The 15,618-nt window shown below is 40.9% G+C and overlaps 2 protein-coding genes across 15 annotated transcripts in view; one reads left to right on the plus strand and one right to left on the minus strand.

Annotated features, from left to right (window-relative positions):
* MYO9B (myosin IXB) overlaps positions 1–6,520 on the minus strand; it is a 45,025-nt gene extending 38,505 nt beyond the window's left edge. For 9 of the 12 annotated variants that reach the window (XR_012584447.1, XM_074565384.1, XM_074565382.1 and 6 more), the window contains exon 1: positions 6,397–6,520. The gene's annotated coding sequence lies outside the window, so the exon portion shown is untranslated. Of the gene's footprint in view, positions 1–1,654; positions 1,702–5,452; positions 5,513–6,396 lie in introns of those variants that run through there. The other 3 variants (XM_074565379.1, XM_074565378.1, XM_074565380.1) reach the window with 3 other exon arrangements.
* Positions 6,318–15,610, plus strand: HAUS8 (HAUS augmin like complex subunit 8). 3 transcript variants are annotated; one of them, XM_074565392.1, is made up of 11 exons: positions 6,318–6,404; positions 8,393–8,463; positions 8,573–8,628; positions 8,921–9,014; positions 9,714–9,827; positions 10,460–10,530; positions 11,150–11,221; positions 11,730–11,888; positions 12,773–12,914; positions 13,982–14,123; positions 14,768–15,610. In XM_074565392.1, the coding sequence occupies exons 2-11, from the start codon at positions 8,394–8,396 to the stop codon at positions 14,886–14,888; spliced, it is 1,041 nt and encodes a 346-aa protein (XP_074421493.1). In that variant the 5' UTR covers positions 6,318–6,404; position 8,393; the 3' UTR covers positions 14,889–15,610. The 3 variants fall into 3 exon arrangements, with proteins under 3 accessions (XP_074421493.1, XP_074421491.1, XP_074421492.1); XM_074565390.1 differs by lacking the exon at positions 6,318–6,404 and adding an exon at positions 6,574–6,697; XM_074565391.1 differs by lacking the exon at positions 6,318–6,404 and adding an exon at positions 8,296–8,319.
* Positions 15,611–15,618: the final 8 nt, after the last annotated feature.

Below are 15,618 nucleotides of genomic sequence, written 5' to 3' on the forward strand. Positions count from 1 at the left end.
AGAGAAGAGTTACTGGTAAGGAATGTATCAGAGAGATTGAGAAGGCAGTAAGTAATCAGAAAGCTACATCAGTTATATAGTTCAGTAGTATAGCAGCAAGAAAAAAAATGCTAAACAAATTTCAGCTCAGTTTATAGACAGATATAGCTTCAAATTTATCCAAGAAACAATCCATACCAGAGAAATGGAATGGGAGCTGTCCTGAAATAGGCTTGAAAACCATAGAATACCATGTTTAAATGATTACCTGCTAATATAAAAGTAAATGTAATTCCCAGCTACACATCAAATGAATATTTAGTTAGGCAGCCATATTACCCTTGTACCCAGAAAGTACATGACTCATACTGCAACTAGAATGTATCCAAAATTCAATTAAGAAGCTGAGATAAGAACAGCAATGACAACAACAAAAAATCTGCTAGAAAATAGCCCCTTAGAGCAAAACACTATGGAAGCTTTGTCTATGAGAAACACACAGAGGAGACCGATATCAGTTTAAGTCCTTGCATGGGGAACTAGAGTTTGGTAACAATCACCAGTCTGGAGGACAAAGCTGTAACACAAGCCAGTGGCTGGAATTCAAAGCTAGACAAATTCAGGATAACGTAAGATATAAACGTCACCAGAAGGCTACCCTACACTGCAAAAAATTAACTGACACTAATGATGAGGCCTGACTGCTAAAGCTCTCTTTAGAAAAATCAGCCAGTCCCCAGTTACAGATGTGCCTGAACTAAAAAGTTAATTAGGTACCACCCTCTCATTTATGTCAAAAGTGGTCTGAACAGATGATTACAATGATTCCTTGTAATTTTATCATCTCTAGTTATTTAGAAAATTTTTAAGCAATTGAAATATTTATTCAGTGTAATTTGTCTCATCAAAGAAACACAAGCCTGAATTCAGGTGCAGAGAGTACTGGAGGAAAAAGGAGAAATACAAGAGTAGAAGGTAATAATGAAACCGTATTGGTCAGCATGCAAAACAGCAAACTCAGGAAAACAGCAGCCGAGCCACCACTGTTGAGTTCTCTCTCAGATGGAAATTATGCAGTTACCTCAATTTTTTCAATATTCTCTCTTATACAAAGTCCCTTTCCAACGCATGGGAAATAAACAAAGCTGTGTGTCAGAGAATTTAATAAGTGGAAGGCAGAAGCTGGCACTAGGTGCACATCAACTAATTTTAGACTTCACATTCAGACTTCTTCCTGTTTTCCTTAAAATTCTTTACTTTTCACTAGCCTTTTGTAACACAAGTATACATCTTCACAGCACTTAAAATTTACTAAGTACAGTCATCGGCATCTACAAAACACAGCAAAGCATTATTTTTCACCATAGTCTTGTTCTAGAGATGCAAACACAGAGTTAGGTAAGCCAGGCAAGACAAAAAAAAAAAATCAGATACACAAAGCTTTTGCTTCTAACCTTTTATTCAACACATGAGACTGAATCAATTCTGTGGGCGAGTGGGGCAACAGCTGCATGAGATTAGTGTGTTAAAGGATATAGTGATTTATGATTTGCACCCTTGTGACAGTGGTTTCATTGTGCCAGTATAACATACACAATTTACTGGTACTTATTTCAAGTGAGATCGGAGAGAAGTAAATCTGAAATAGTGCTAGACAAATTTAAATATAACGTACCAGTTACAGGCCACCTTCGCTCAACTATCCTGGAAGGAGAATTCCAACAGGCCTAGAAAAATGGAAGGAAGTCTAACCAATCTAAAAACTTTTTTCAGGATTTTGTTACCTTCCCTACCCCATCCTTTGCAGGTTCTACAGACAGTGTATTTTGTTAACAGCAGTAACATAACAAGCTTATAAACCAACACTCTAACACTATATTTATTTTTATATTACCTATCAATTAGTACTTTCACTTCCTTATAAAGAAAAACCCAGTGGGCTTATCAAACAATAATCTAAGTGAACATGGGGCTCTACTATTTAGTCCATCATTGGAGGATTGATTATACTTGCCACTTAAATGACTGAGTAGGGTAACGCTTCAGGTAACCATGTCAATACTTTGTAGAAGAAATGCAGTAGGCTACATAATTTATCATCAGTCTGTAATTTTACTTTCTGCTCAAACAACGTTAATAGAAAACCAATAATTCCAATTCTATATGGTGATTTTCATGATATTTTCTAAGTGTTTTCAAGTCTCCATTAAGCTAATTAATTTTTCAATATGCATTAACGCCAACATTGTCCACTTAATAATGCAGTAAAATTCTAGAAGAGAACTTTGCCCCAATCAGCATAGGGTATCCTTTTAGTTTAAATAAGGCCATAATCTGAAGTCACATATTTAGTCAATGAATCATAGCGAAGCTAAAAAGGGAAAGCTACCATTACAGCAAAACTGTTGAGGATGAACTTTATAATATGCCAGTTCTTCACATTTTCATGTACATTTCCAGTACTGCATTCCTCAAACTGAAAGATTCAAGCTTCTCCCATTTTTCATCATGTAATTTTCAACACAAAAGTATAAACATAGCACAAGTACTTGATATCTAATGTTCTTGAGCATCAGAATCACCAATGAGGATGCACAAAAGAGATCCCTCTGCCTAATCAAACTGAAAAAAAATTAGCAATTTCAAAAATATTCAGCTATTACTTATCCTTGATTTCCAAAGCAAGGAATTTCCAGCAAAATAGGCTACAGAGACACTCTAAATTTAGTTTCCACAATTAACTGTGCGATACAGGTAAGGCAAAGGTCTCGACCCTAGTCTTACCTCATATCGTAAGGACATACAGTTGCTGTTAGTTAAGCATAATTAATTTTAATATTTTTCCAGTATCCAGACATTTGCAGATTACCTGAAAATTGCTTTGCATTCTAATAACACTTCAATATTTTTCTTGGTCATAAAAAGTTCTGCTGGACTAAACAACTTTAGATCCTTGGTTTTCTTTAGCTAAAAGTTCTTGGCTTTTTCTGCTCCAAAAGAAGTAGTTCTGAATGGAGCATGCGAATTTACAACACATTTGTTACTACTCTTTGTAATCAACCCTGCCAGAGAAGTTACTGCCACAGACTGCCTAACAAAGGAGAAGCTGGACTGCAATGCGAGTAATGCAATGTAATACAGGAAAAAGTCAAAGAAATTACCTTCGTTATAGGCAGTTCCTTCTCAGTCACCTTCTCTCTACTCCCTACGGCCTGGGAGACCCTGATCCAAATCTACACCCTCAAGCCACCTAAGATGCAGGCCTCTACTTTCTTTTAATGACTCAGATGCACAATTAAACCTCAAGACAAGGATACCTTATCAGTCTTACAGTGACATTAAAGGTCTATAGCATGTTATTAACCTTACAAAAAGTGTGATGTCAGAGTTACAGATGTAGGCTCGAGTATGATTCAGAGGAAATGAAAAAGTGTCCCTGTTGACAAAAAAAGGAATGAAGACAAAAAACCAGAGTCTTAGTTGCAAAGAGTATAAGCCAAAAGAACCTTGGAGACTATTCTACCACCTTTTGTACTTTTCTTAATTTTATCCTTAGTAGTGTTACAGCTGTCAGTAAAGGAAGTAAAAATCTCATTGGTTTAATGCTGCATTTACACTGATAAGAAATTTTCTTAGGAAACTCCAGGTGGAACTTTTGTGTGAATTAAGAAAAAAAAAAGGGGGGGTTTCATCAGCAGAATGTAGACATGTCAAAAATACCTTTTAAAACACTTTTATTGTTAAACTTTGTTGGTCTTTAAAGGAAGAGAATATTTTTCTAGGATCTGCATTGAGTTTCATTTGGTAATCAGATACAAACACAATAAAGCCTAGATAAAAGCAACTCTACAGGCCACACTTAGGTCACCTGATACATCAGGAAAACATGATATACCAGAGACAAAACCTCTGAATTTTCATTTTCTGAAATAAAGACACTCCTAGTCCTTTCAGAAGGCAGATAATCTATTAAAATAGCCATCTATTGAAGAAAATGAATTCCTATCAGCACCTCAGGCTTTACTTCTCCTTGATGTTAGAATAAGTAGGTCTTGTTTCTTAGAAGTGCGATTAATAAATATCTTCAGCTTTTATATTTACAAAGAAGTACTGAACTACAGACTTTCGGTTGAATCATAATTTTTCACTCTTTTCCATGGCTATTGAGATAGCTAATACTGCTGCATCTTTTAGGAATTTTTCCTTTTTAAATGCCTAAGATATGCAAATCATGGTATTTGACCAGCTAGCTAAGGAAAGGCCATATTTAGCCTAAGCAATATTGAACTACGTGCATATGAGTCAAACTGTTATTCATACACAGGATTATTCAAGAGGTCTAATGTTTGAATCATTATTTGTCAGAAACCTCAGTCTGTACAAAGTACTACTTTCTAGGTGAACCTCACTTAAATTTTTCATCAGCTGCTTTTACTCTTCCTAAATTATTTAGTTCTATAAGCGTTTTAGGTTCCACAGAAAAACACAGACTTATGAGCCTTCCCATTCTGATTAGACTATCCATTTGCACAGACAGCTGCCCTGTCACTGCACAAACTACATTCAACTACTGAAAAAGCTTTTTGTGGAGATAACCTTCAAATAGGGTGACCAAAAAAAACCCCAACAAAACCAAAAAAAACCCAAACAAACCCCAAGCAACCCAAATTGTACAATTCTACAAAAACAGTTCTGTCACATTACTGCAGTAACTCCTGACTTTTATGCTAATAAATAAACACTAATGATTAAGGAAATGGTCTTATATGCATCATCACGAAAAGCAGAGGCTGTTACCGGACTTCAAGTGTAGAGCAGGTAAAGAATCTCATTGTTAGTTCAAAGGCAAAAATAATCACAATTAACTCTTTTCTAAAGAAAGCCACAGTGAATCTTGAAACTAATACGAATACACATATGCGTTAGAAGTTCCCCATATTGTTTCCCCTACATTAAAGGGATTTGTTCCTGACAAGATTCCAAGTTAAAGACACCAAAGGCTTCCTAAAACTTGATGGGTGTGACACCAATATACTAAACCAGACTGCAGGCTTACCTCACACTGTTACTTTAGGGCAAGTACTTCAGTTATGTATTCCAGCTAACAGACCTGAAATCAGAGAGCTTCTAATTACCCATGACAAACTCTTATTTGCAAACAGCTAGGTAGACAAACCGATACCAAGCCACCTCTAGGAGTAATGTGGGAGGATGCTGATGACATCTTTGAAAGGCTAATTACATCTGCCAGAAGCCTGAGATCATCTCCAACCCTTTGCTATACAGCCGCCCATTTCCAGAAGGTGAAATCAAAGAATACTGAACTCATTTGCATCTAAAGTACTTCTCACTTTTCACAAACAGGACTTGCAAACAAAGCTGGGTAAGAATTTTGCCAAAATACTTACAGAATAATAGAAAATAAGTCTGAAAATTATACTGGAAAGTCATCTTACATCAGGATTGCACATACCTATGTGAAGGGTATGGTCACAGTAGTCATGAATCAGGATGGTACTTTGCTACTTTTAGCCTACAAAAACACGTAACAAAAAGATGTTCCCAGATTGCAAAAGTTTTACTTTCCAGAGATTGCAAAACCCAGCTTACCAAAAAGACACAGCGCTTCTAAGATACAAACAGCTAGAGGAATATATAAGCTAGGCAATGATGGTCACCATGATAAAGCACGACCTCAACACAGCAGCACTGATATTGTCAAGAGCTGCTCAAAAATAAAACAAAGAAACAAAAGAACCCAGAGAGCTTCAACGAATTTTTTGAAAGATGCCGAGATACTTGTACGAAAGGTTACAGGCTGTTCATACCGAGAGCTAGAGACACCATGTGAAAAAGCAGAACACTGCGTGGTTGTAAGAGCAGAAAGCAGGAGGTGGAAGTTAACTCCGTGCCCTGATCGAGATCTTCCCCCCGCACATCGCCTGAGAGACAGGCGGCGGGGCATGTTCCTTCCCTTGGGGCACGTCCAGCTCTTCGAGCACATCAGATGCAAAACGAGTCAGCAACAACACACCGGCCACCGCGTCGCGTCCCTTCCCAGCCTCAGCAGCCGCCCCAAAGCCAGGCACACCAGGGCGCCGGCTCCCGAGGGGGCGACCCGAGGAACGGCCCCCGGGCTCCTGAGGGAAGCGGTGGAGCCCCTCAGCTCCCCCCCGCCAGACGTTTCGCCCTCAGAACCACCGCCGCCCGCTTCCCCCTCAGAACGCCCGCGCCCGCCACACCAGCCCCGGGCTCGGTGGTCTGTGTGAGACCCGGTCCCTCTGAGGGGCCACCACCACAGAGTTCAGTCGCCCATAGAGGACGCACTGGAGGGAGGGAAGGAAAGAAAGAAGGAAAGAAAGGAAGGAAGGAAGGAAGGAGAATGGGCGCCCACCGGAGGCGCGGGACGCCATTTACCTCAGCCGGTGGGTGAAGCGCTAGCGACCAGCACCGCCGCCCGCCACAGGCCCCGCCGAGGCGCCGCTCGCCACTTCCGGGTAGGGGGAGGCAGGGCGGCGCCCATTCAGCGCCGCTCGCGCACGGCGCATGCGCTGTGCCCCCCACCCCACCCGGCGCCCCCTCAGCCGCGCGGCGGGGCGGGAGGTGCGAAGCGGAGCCCCGGGGCGATGGCGGGCAGCGCTCGGCCCGACCGCCTCGCTCCCGCCTGCCCACATGGCTCGGGAGCGGGCGCTCGTAGGGAGCCAGGTGCTTTCATGAGGTAGGGCCCGGCGGTGAGAAGCGGGAGTGGGTGGATTCCTGTCAAAACCGAAGAACCCCAGTGGAAGCGTCGCCTGCCGGCGCTGTGAGGGCTCCACTGCGGGGGCGGCGGCGGCCTCCAGCCATTTGTCAGGGCCTCAGGGCAGGACATCCCTAGCATAGCCTTCTTGAGGTTCACCAACTTGTCCTGGCTTGAGCGACACAGGATTAATTCAGTAATTTTACTTCTTGGTAAGGTCCCTTCTAGCACTTGGGAAAATTGTGCTTTTAGAGGACTCTAGTGTCTGAATTGGTGAAAATATTTACTTTATAGCCAGCTATGGTACGCCAAGATCAAGGTCTTGGTGTTTTTGAGCTTGCCAGGTGTGGGGATGAGGAGGAGTGAGACTGGGGCACTTAATCCAAACTGGCCAACAGGATTACTTCATACCGTGAACGTCACATTCGCTATAAATTAGAAAGTTTGCTGAGAAGTCCGCTCTTCCTCGATGGCTGCTATCCTGAGAACTCCTTGCCCTGGTGCTGGAGCCCTGGGTGCTCCTCTTCTTCCTGAAGCTGCAGCACTCACAGTGTCCCACATTTGCTGTCCCCTGCTGGGAGTGCACAGCTTCCTATGGTAGAATAGGCAGCGTATAATCCTAGTATATTTTATATTGCCTATATCAGAAATAGTGTGGCTAGCTGGATTGGGGCAGTGATCACCCCGCTGTACTGGGCACTGGTGAGGCCCCACCTCAAGGGCTGTGTCCAGTTTTGGGCCCCTCACCACAAGAACGACATTGAGGGGCTGGAGCGTGTCCAGAGAAGGGGAACGGAGCTGGTGAGGGGTCTGGAGCACAAGTCTTGTGAGGAGCGGCTGAGGGAGCTGGGGGGGTTCAGCCTGGAGAGGAGGAGGAGGAGGAGGGGAGAGCTTCTCGCTCTCTACAGCTCCCTGAAAGGAGGGGGCAGCCGGGGGGGGTCGGTCTCTTCTCTCAAGGAACAGGCGATGGGACAAGAGGAAATGGCCTCAAGTTGCACCAGGGGAGGTTTAGGATGGATATTAGGAGAAATTTTTACGCAGAAAAGGTTGTCAAGCATTGGACCAGGCTGCCCAGGGCAGTGGTGGAGTCACCGTCCCTGGGGGTATTTAAAAGCCGGGCAGACGCGGTGCTGAGGGAGGTGGGTTAGTGGTGGTTTGGGCAGTGTTGGGTTGATGGCTGGCCTCGATGAACTTGAAGGTCCCTTCCAATCTAGACGATTCTATGATTCTATGTTGGTATTGGTATCTACATTGGTTCTTTAATATTATTAACATTAATAATAATAATCTTAATAATAGTCTTACTCTATTAAATACGTTTATATTTCGACCCTCGGTTTCCTTGTTTTTTCCTCGGTTCCCCTTCCCGGGTGGGGAGGGCTCATCGGGTGACAGAGTCACTGTCCACCCCTCGTTCCTCGCTTGGCGCCGCGGGGAGCGCGGGGCGGGGCGGGCGCCGTTCCCTGTGCCCCGAGCGGCGCCGGCCGTGGCGGCGCGTCCCATCCCTCCGCGCCGCCAGGGGGCGCTGGGCTCCCCCGGAGCGCGGGGGCGGTGCTGCGCCTGCGCGGCCGTTCGAACGAGAAGGCGGCTGAGGCAGCGGGAGGGTGAGGAAGGGGGTGGTTGTTTCGCCGCCTGGTTCCGGATCCGACGCTGTCATCTCCCGCTCTGTCTTTGCAGGATGTCGGCGCTGCAGAGCGACTCCCGTACTATGGCGGCGGGCGGAGCAGTGTCTAAAAGCAGGCAGAGAGGTAGCCGCGGGGTGAGGGGGGCCCCGCTCCCACTGAGGCGCGGCGGTGGGTCGCTGAGGCGGGAAGCCCGGCGGCGGGCCCGGCTGAGGTCTCTTTGCTCCTTCTTCAGGAAAAAGAATAGTGAAGTCTCGCTACATGCAGTGCCATGAGAAAAACGCCAAGAAGGTACTTAGCCGCCTCGCTACTGGGCTCGGGGGTCGCTCAGCAAGGGGTAGGAATGGTCTGAGGGCTGGCTCGGACGTGTGGCAGCGAGATCTAAGCTAAAAAGGGCTCTGCTGGGGTTTTGGGGGAGATGCGGATGGGGATAGGAATTTGGAATTGCACTCGGGTGACTCACAAAGCTCCAAGGTGTACTGGGCTTGTAGTTTTTTGTTGTCAGCATTCAAGTCAGAGGTAAGATATGTTGTCAATGATGGGTACTGCTTATGTTCAGTCTTTTCTGTTTCTTGATTGTCAGGATACTTCAAATTCTTTTTCAATGTCTACTGAGAAATCATCTTCTGCGACTGAATCAAGATCAGTTCTTCCTCAGAAATGTAAAACTTCTGCTGGTAGGTTTTACTGGAGTAATTTAAAAGTTATCCTTTTGTGAATTTGTGTTTCCAACCTGTGGAACTCTTAACAACTGTAAAATGATGTGAAGAGGTGGTATTTTTTGTTACTTGCATCGCTGCCAGTTATTATCTGTATACAAAGGGAATTAAGAAACTCACTGTGGGATTAAGAGGTGTAAACTGAAGTCCATCAAACTCTTTTCTGTACGTTCTGATAGAAAACTAATCTGGAATTCAGTAATTGGGTTGTCTAAAATAAGCGTATCTCTTGCCTTCTGCACAAGGCGTTGAACTGCTCTTTTACTATGGCCTCACCATTGCCCTGCTTTTTTTATATTTAACCTTTTTAATAAATCCAGTGTAAATTACTGAAAATCCCTGTCTGCAAAATAGTCCATTTTTATTTCTCTTGCAAGAATTGCAAAATAATTTTCTGGTAAGACCTGAACTTGACTTGAAAATCTGAGGAAATAACTATTCCCTTTTCACATCTGAGTGGTGGTGTTGTTGTTGAACTGTGAAATACTTGAGGAGAACATTCTGAACTACCTTATTTCTGGGTAAGTTAGGGAGTATTATACATAAAAAGTAAATGTGTAAAAGTCAGCATAAGGTTGCCACATGTTAGTGAAAGCATATATAATTGTGCAGAATCTCTTCTAATTCTTTCAGTTTGATAACAGCTTCTTTCTTCAGGTGTTGTCCATGGCTCATTAAATCAGAGCTGTTCTGAGAAAGGTGACTTGCAGTCTACTTTATTAGATGGAGATAAAATTAGTCTACCGGACTTTGATATTTCAGCTATTTCTGGTAAGCTTCCACTCATACTCAATTTCTTGTTTTATTATTTTTAATGTATGTGCCATAACTTGATGATAAGTTACCCTTGTATTTTACTATGTTCACAGAAGGATTTTGTTAAATAAGGTGAATGTTATTTCAAGTGTCTAGATCTCTGATGTAGTTAAAGATGTTCCCCCTTACTGCAGGGGGGTTGGACTAGATGACTTTTAAAGGTCCCTTCTAACCCAACACATTCCATGATTCTATGAAGTGTCTTTAAGCAGAGGTATCGAGACCTTTGGGCTTTAAATTAACCTCTCAATTTTTAGTATCTTCTGGGTGCTCTGTTCTTTTTGTTTAAGATCAAACATTAAAGAACAAAGTACCCTCAGCTCTTTGTTGCTGTAACAGATGGGTGTTAGATTATCAGCCCTTCTGAAAATTTTATCACATCTATCTGTAACTGTCACTTAAAGCTAAACGTGCATGTGATCCGCATCTTATGAGTATCATCAAGGACAGAAATAGAGCACAAGTCTCCTTTACTGATACATATAATAATTTTGAAATTATCTTTGCCTTTGAAGAATCTGATGGTGTGTTGAACCACCCTATATACTTTGGTAGAAGAGAGCAATAACTTTTCTGTTGTGATACAGATAAAACTGTCTGCAAAAAGACTCCTGCTTGCAAAGAAGATAGACACACATGTGAAGAAGACAAAACAGAGGTGAGTCTCACTGGTCTCATTTTTTAAGCATATTTATTTTGAAATGTGTGAAATGAAGATTTTCTGTTTATCTTTAGTCTTGATAACAACTTCATGGTCCTGAGATGATCTAAAGTCTTCTGGCAGAAGTCAGCGGATAAGTCTGTCTTTGTTTTGTTTATTGGATCTCTCAACGCTGATCAAAGTTCTGCTTCCATTTCCTGTCTTAAAGAATCTGCCTCAATTGTAGCAGCTCCTCAAGTCGATTCTATTTGTATTCCTGTTCGTACTTTTTAATTATATCGTGTTATCTTTAAATATTTTCTGACGTCTTTTGCTCAGAAAACTAACATTGATTCAACCTAATTTGAAGTGCCATTCAGGAGTCTCATTCAACTGAAACTTCAAGTTCTCTACCAGTATTATGAAAATCTGCTGAAAATGTTATGAAAAGTGGTGGAACAGAGAGGTGTATTTAATTAACATGCATTGTTTAAAAACCCAAACTGTTTTCATCAAGCTGACCATTGTTGATGATGATTCTGGGCACAAACTCGACTTTCAGTAATTTGTTTGAACATTGGAGAAATAATTGTTTAAATACCAAAAATGATCTAGCGTATTCTTGTCTTTTCTGAAGGAAGAGGATTATGATGATCTGATGAAACAGCTGGAATCTCAGACACTGCTTTTAACTTACCTAAGAGTAAAGGTGAGTGTCAGTCAAGTATTTGGTATTTCAGATAAAAGAACTTAGTACTGAGGAATTGTTTCATTTCTCATCTATGCTTTCTGATCCGTAGAAGTTTGATTTTTGTCACTTTATATGTTTATGGTTGTAAAACTGTATTACTTGCTTTGAAAATTCTCTTAGAGTGAATTCAGTGACAGTTTATTAAGCTGGTGCTGGTTCCTCATGAAGTAGGGGTGTGCAGAAGTTTACCGAATACCAAGTGAGAGTGTTTGGAGTTCAAGGTTGTAGCAGTGGTTTAGTTCTTGGTTCACTCAGTGTATATTTTTACTTTACAAAAAATATTGTCGGGGGTGGGAGAAGAAGATGGAGGGGATCTTCAATTTAACATACTCTGCTTATTGCATGAGGTCTCTGATTCATTAATTGAAGCTCTTTGACCTGGTCTGGGGCTTACTTCTGTTTATTCTGAATATATTAATTACTTAGATGTATTACTTCAGTTGTGAGTATTTTTTGGATGTAATAGGCAGGAAAAAATCTTGCTGAGCTGGAGAAAAAAGCAGAAGATAACTTGATAACATTGTGTGAAGAAAAGGAGAGACAACAGGAGAAGCTCCGCGAGTTGAAGCGTGAAATTCTACTCAAAGAGAGAGAGCAGAAGCTTGATGAGGCATTAGACAAACAGGTAGGCTTTATTGCAGTTTATGCTTCTCGTATATTTAAACAAGCTCACTTATGAAGTAGCCCTTTATCCAGAAAAGATTCCTCTGCTTCCGTGGCCTGCTGGGGTACAATTTTATGCATCTTTAACAAAATAAACATCATCTTCCTGTTGTGGCATGTAAAGCTCTCCAGTTACCTAAGCAAATGCCTTTGTCGTGTTTTTGGTTGTCCTTTGTGGATACTCCGGAAGGAGAAGTTAGAGCTATAAGGAAAGGGGCAACAATAGCGTACCAGTTGCCAGACCAGTTTGCAGCTGATGCACAGAAGATGCAAGTGTCTTAAAAACACCTGAACATCCTGCAGTTAAGCAATTACAGTTATGGCTAGAGCTGAGATGCTAACCCTTGAATGAGAAGTGAACATCTTCTGTTCTTTATTTGTCTTATTTTTATACGTTAGGCAGCAATAGTTCTGGCCTGGTTGTAAGAAGGCAAATTTCTAATGAATAATTAATTTTGGAATAATTAATTTTCAAAATTGAACCTACGTTTGCTTTTAACAGATATGCGTTGCAAAAATTAAACAATACTTTTGTCTTTTGGAGAGTACACTTAACTACAGTCAAAGTATCGAATATAACACTTTATCTGCTACGTTGCTGGTACGTCTGAGCTACGGTAACATGGAAACCAGTATTGACCTAGGTATTTTGAGGTGGTAGAGGAAAATGTATTAAACAGCATGATAGGAGTATCACACCACAAACTTCTTGAATTCCTCCGTCAACGAGCATTTCAGAATCATAGTTGGGGTTTTTTATGAATTACTTTTCTGTATTGAGCTGGGGCTGTACCAACAAAATGGCTGCTTTTGAAGAAGTGTTGGTTCATTGTGTCTCTTTTGCAGATGGAAGTACTTTCTCCCCTTGTTCCTGTTTGTGAAAAGTTTAAAGAGCAATATAAAAGCTTTGCAGTTTCCCTGGATGCCACTAGACATGAATTACCCATAAAGAATATTCACATAGAAGGAGATATGCTAACATACCTTGGTATGAAAATTTGATTCATGAAATTTACTTTCAGAAATAGTGGTTTTTGGTATGCTAAAATTCTTACATTGTTATTGCTAGATCTGTCTGTGGCCACTGGAGGAATTTTGTGTACTCTTAGAGCTTGTATGGACACTAGGCTGCAACATTAGTCATGTGTTTGCTATGAATAATTCTTGTCTCTGTTTAACCACTAAACTGGACTTGAACAAGTTTTTTATCCTGTAGCAGGAAAAAATTAACTTTCTAAACTAGGACAGTCTTCATATACACTTTAGCGAGTTTCTGTATCTTTTAACTGTATTCATGGCATTCCTCCTCCTCCCTTGTTCTTAATGGATAAGCAAGTTGTAGAGTTGTAGAAATACTTTGATCTCTTCTGTGTTTAAGGGTTAAAGTCCCGTGGGTAGACTTGCTCATGTTTCCTGTAGCACTAGAGCTTAAATACATTGTGTGATGTCTTGAATCAGAGAATGTTTGTTTAATAAATTAGTACTTGTGTTTGGTATTGAAGTCTGTACAAAAAATTACATTTTTAAACTGCTACTCTGCAAGAAATAAGATTCTTAAACCGCTCACAATAATCTTACTTACTTTAAAACAAATGGAAAAGGTTTTTTGGAAGAACTTAGAATTCTTGTAAGAAGGCTTGAAAGGAAATAAATACCTGGTTTTGGTTTGTGAATGCTAATGGAAAGGACTGGATAAATTCCATGCTGGGGGTACATGCCAATAGCAACATATATAACTGGCCAGGGAATTTTTAATGTTTAAAACTTTTTTTTTTTTTCCCCTCTTGTATTTCTGTGTTGTAAAAGTCTTTGATATACTCTAAATGAGTTTGATTAGCAACTTTAATAGCCTGTTGCTGGTGTTAGTCACAATAGCTAAGAATAATTTGGCCTTTCCAGATTTTTCATGGTGTGTTTGTGACAGCTGAGCAAGCAGTAGTTTTCCATCATCTAGTTCACCTGTCTCCATGGTTACTCCAGCTATTAAGTAATCTTGCATTAACTGATGCCACTGCAGGCATTTTGGAGTAATATTTTTAACATCTCATATTGTAGATGAACTACAAAAGCAGTTAACTATCACACAAGAACTTCTGACAGAAGTTATGCCAAGCTACTCAGAAGAAAGTGCAAAAGCATGTAGTGCACTGAAAGAGCTTAAAGAAACATCTCAGAAACTGGATAAAGACCTTCAAAGGTATTTACAACAGTCAGGTGAAAAGACTCGCTGGCTAAATATTCAGAGATCTATAGATCTCAATAGAATATATCCAGAATGTGTATTGAAGGAGGATTAATTGAGGGGATAGTAGAACTAAGTTTAATTCTGTTTGTAGCCTACTCTACCTACAATCAAAGTAAAGATGCTTGGGGTTTTCTGTTTGCGTATTCTAAGTGAACTTCTTTACTGTACCATTTGCTGACACTTTCACTGAGAATTTCAGTAAGCAAGAGTAGCCCTGGTAAAGTGCAAATATGTCGGAGAGTGGAAAACTCCATGAGACAGAAAAGTGAACTGGAAGCGCTGTGTCTTAAATAACAATGGTACCAATATATCATCCTTTAGGAGGTACAAGGAGCACAGAAAAGGTTTTTTCCTCGAGTATTGTGTCAACAAAGTATCACTGATAGACCATAAAGCCACACATCTCCTCATCCTGTAACCTGCCCCTTCTCTCCTCCAAATTCTGGCCTTTGGGAAGAAAATTCACATCTTACCTTTTTCTTCTGGTGGCTGCATGATAGGACAATGATGGGAATGTCCAGGCGCATGGCCTTTGGGGTTAAGCGGAAGTTATTATCCTCCAGAGTAACTGATTTATTTTGCTTCCTTTGTTTCAGGAGCTTCACACAAGTGCAGAACCTGTCGTTTGAAGTTAGTAAAGAAGTTTCTCTGCATAACCAAAGAATATGTGAAGAGAATCATGGACTAGATGTTGTGAAACACTGGTACTTCAACTAAGTTTGTGTATTGTTTTACTAATGGGTGGGTACTAAATCAGTGCCAGCAGACTTGTTACCTTTTTACTTCTTCTATGAACATATATACCAGAACGTGAAAACAGCAGCATGTATGCTTACTAATATAGAAGTGGAGTTTTCTTCTACATGCTGTCCCATAGGAGACATAATTTTTTTTTAACATGAATTTCTATGACACCTTTCTCATCACTTTCTGCCGTGACAGTACTGAAAGGTAAATAATAAGAAACTATTTTCTTAGCATATACGACCTATGTATTCTTAAACTTCTTGGTTTATTTTCTTGGAACTGACTTCTAGTGCAGTGATTTGCATCTCTTTCCAAAGTGGTTTTCCTTAGAGGGCGACATACCAGAACATAGATGTGGAATTGTGTATGTGGTACTGTGTGTTTGCTGATCTCATCAGGAGGATCTGTAGGAATGTACAGCATGATTATTCATCACTCAGTGTACAAGTTCTGGAGGAACTCTTAATTGTCCCTTATTTCTGGATTTGTTGAGAGGAAATGTGAAGTTGCAAGTAATGAGGCTGATGATTGGAAGGACCCTGGTCACCTGTAACAAGTGAAAAGTTTTGGTAACTTGTTGCCTAATTGTCTTGGAAACAAATTATTAAAATCATAAATGCTTTTGTATTAACCTGACACCTTCTCTTTAAGGACTTTATTTTTTTTAATAATAAAGACTACTGCAATATCAATAGCCTTC

The sequence above is a fragment of the Larus michahellis genome, chromosome 23 (genome assembly GCF_964199755.1).
Source record: "Larus michahellis chromosome 23, bLarMic1.1, whole genome shotgun sequence".
NCBI classification, from domain to species: domain Eukaryota; kingdom Metazoa; phylum Chordata; class Aves; order Charadriiformes; family Laridae; genus Larus; species Larus michahellis.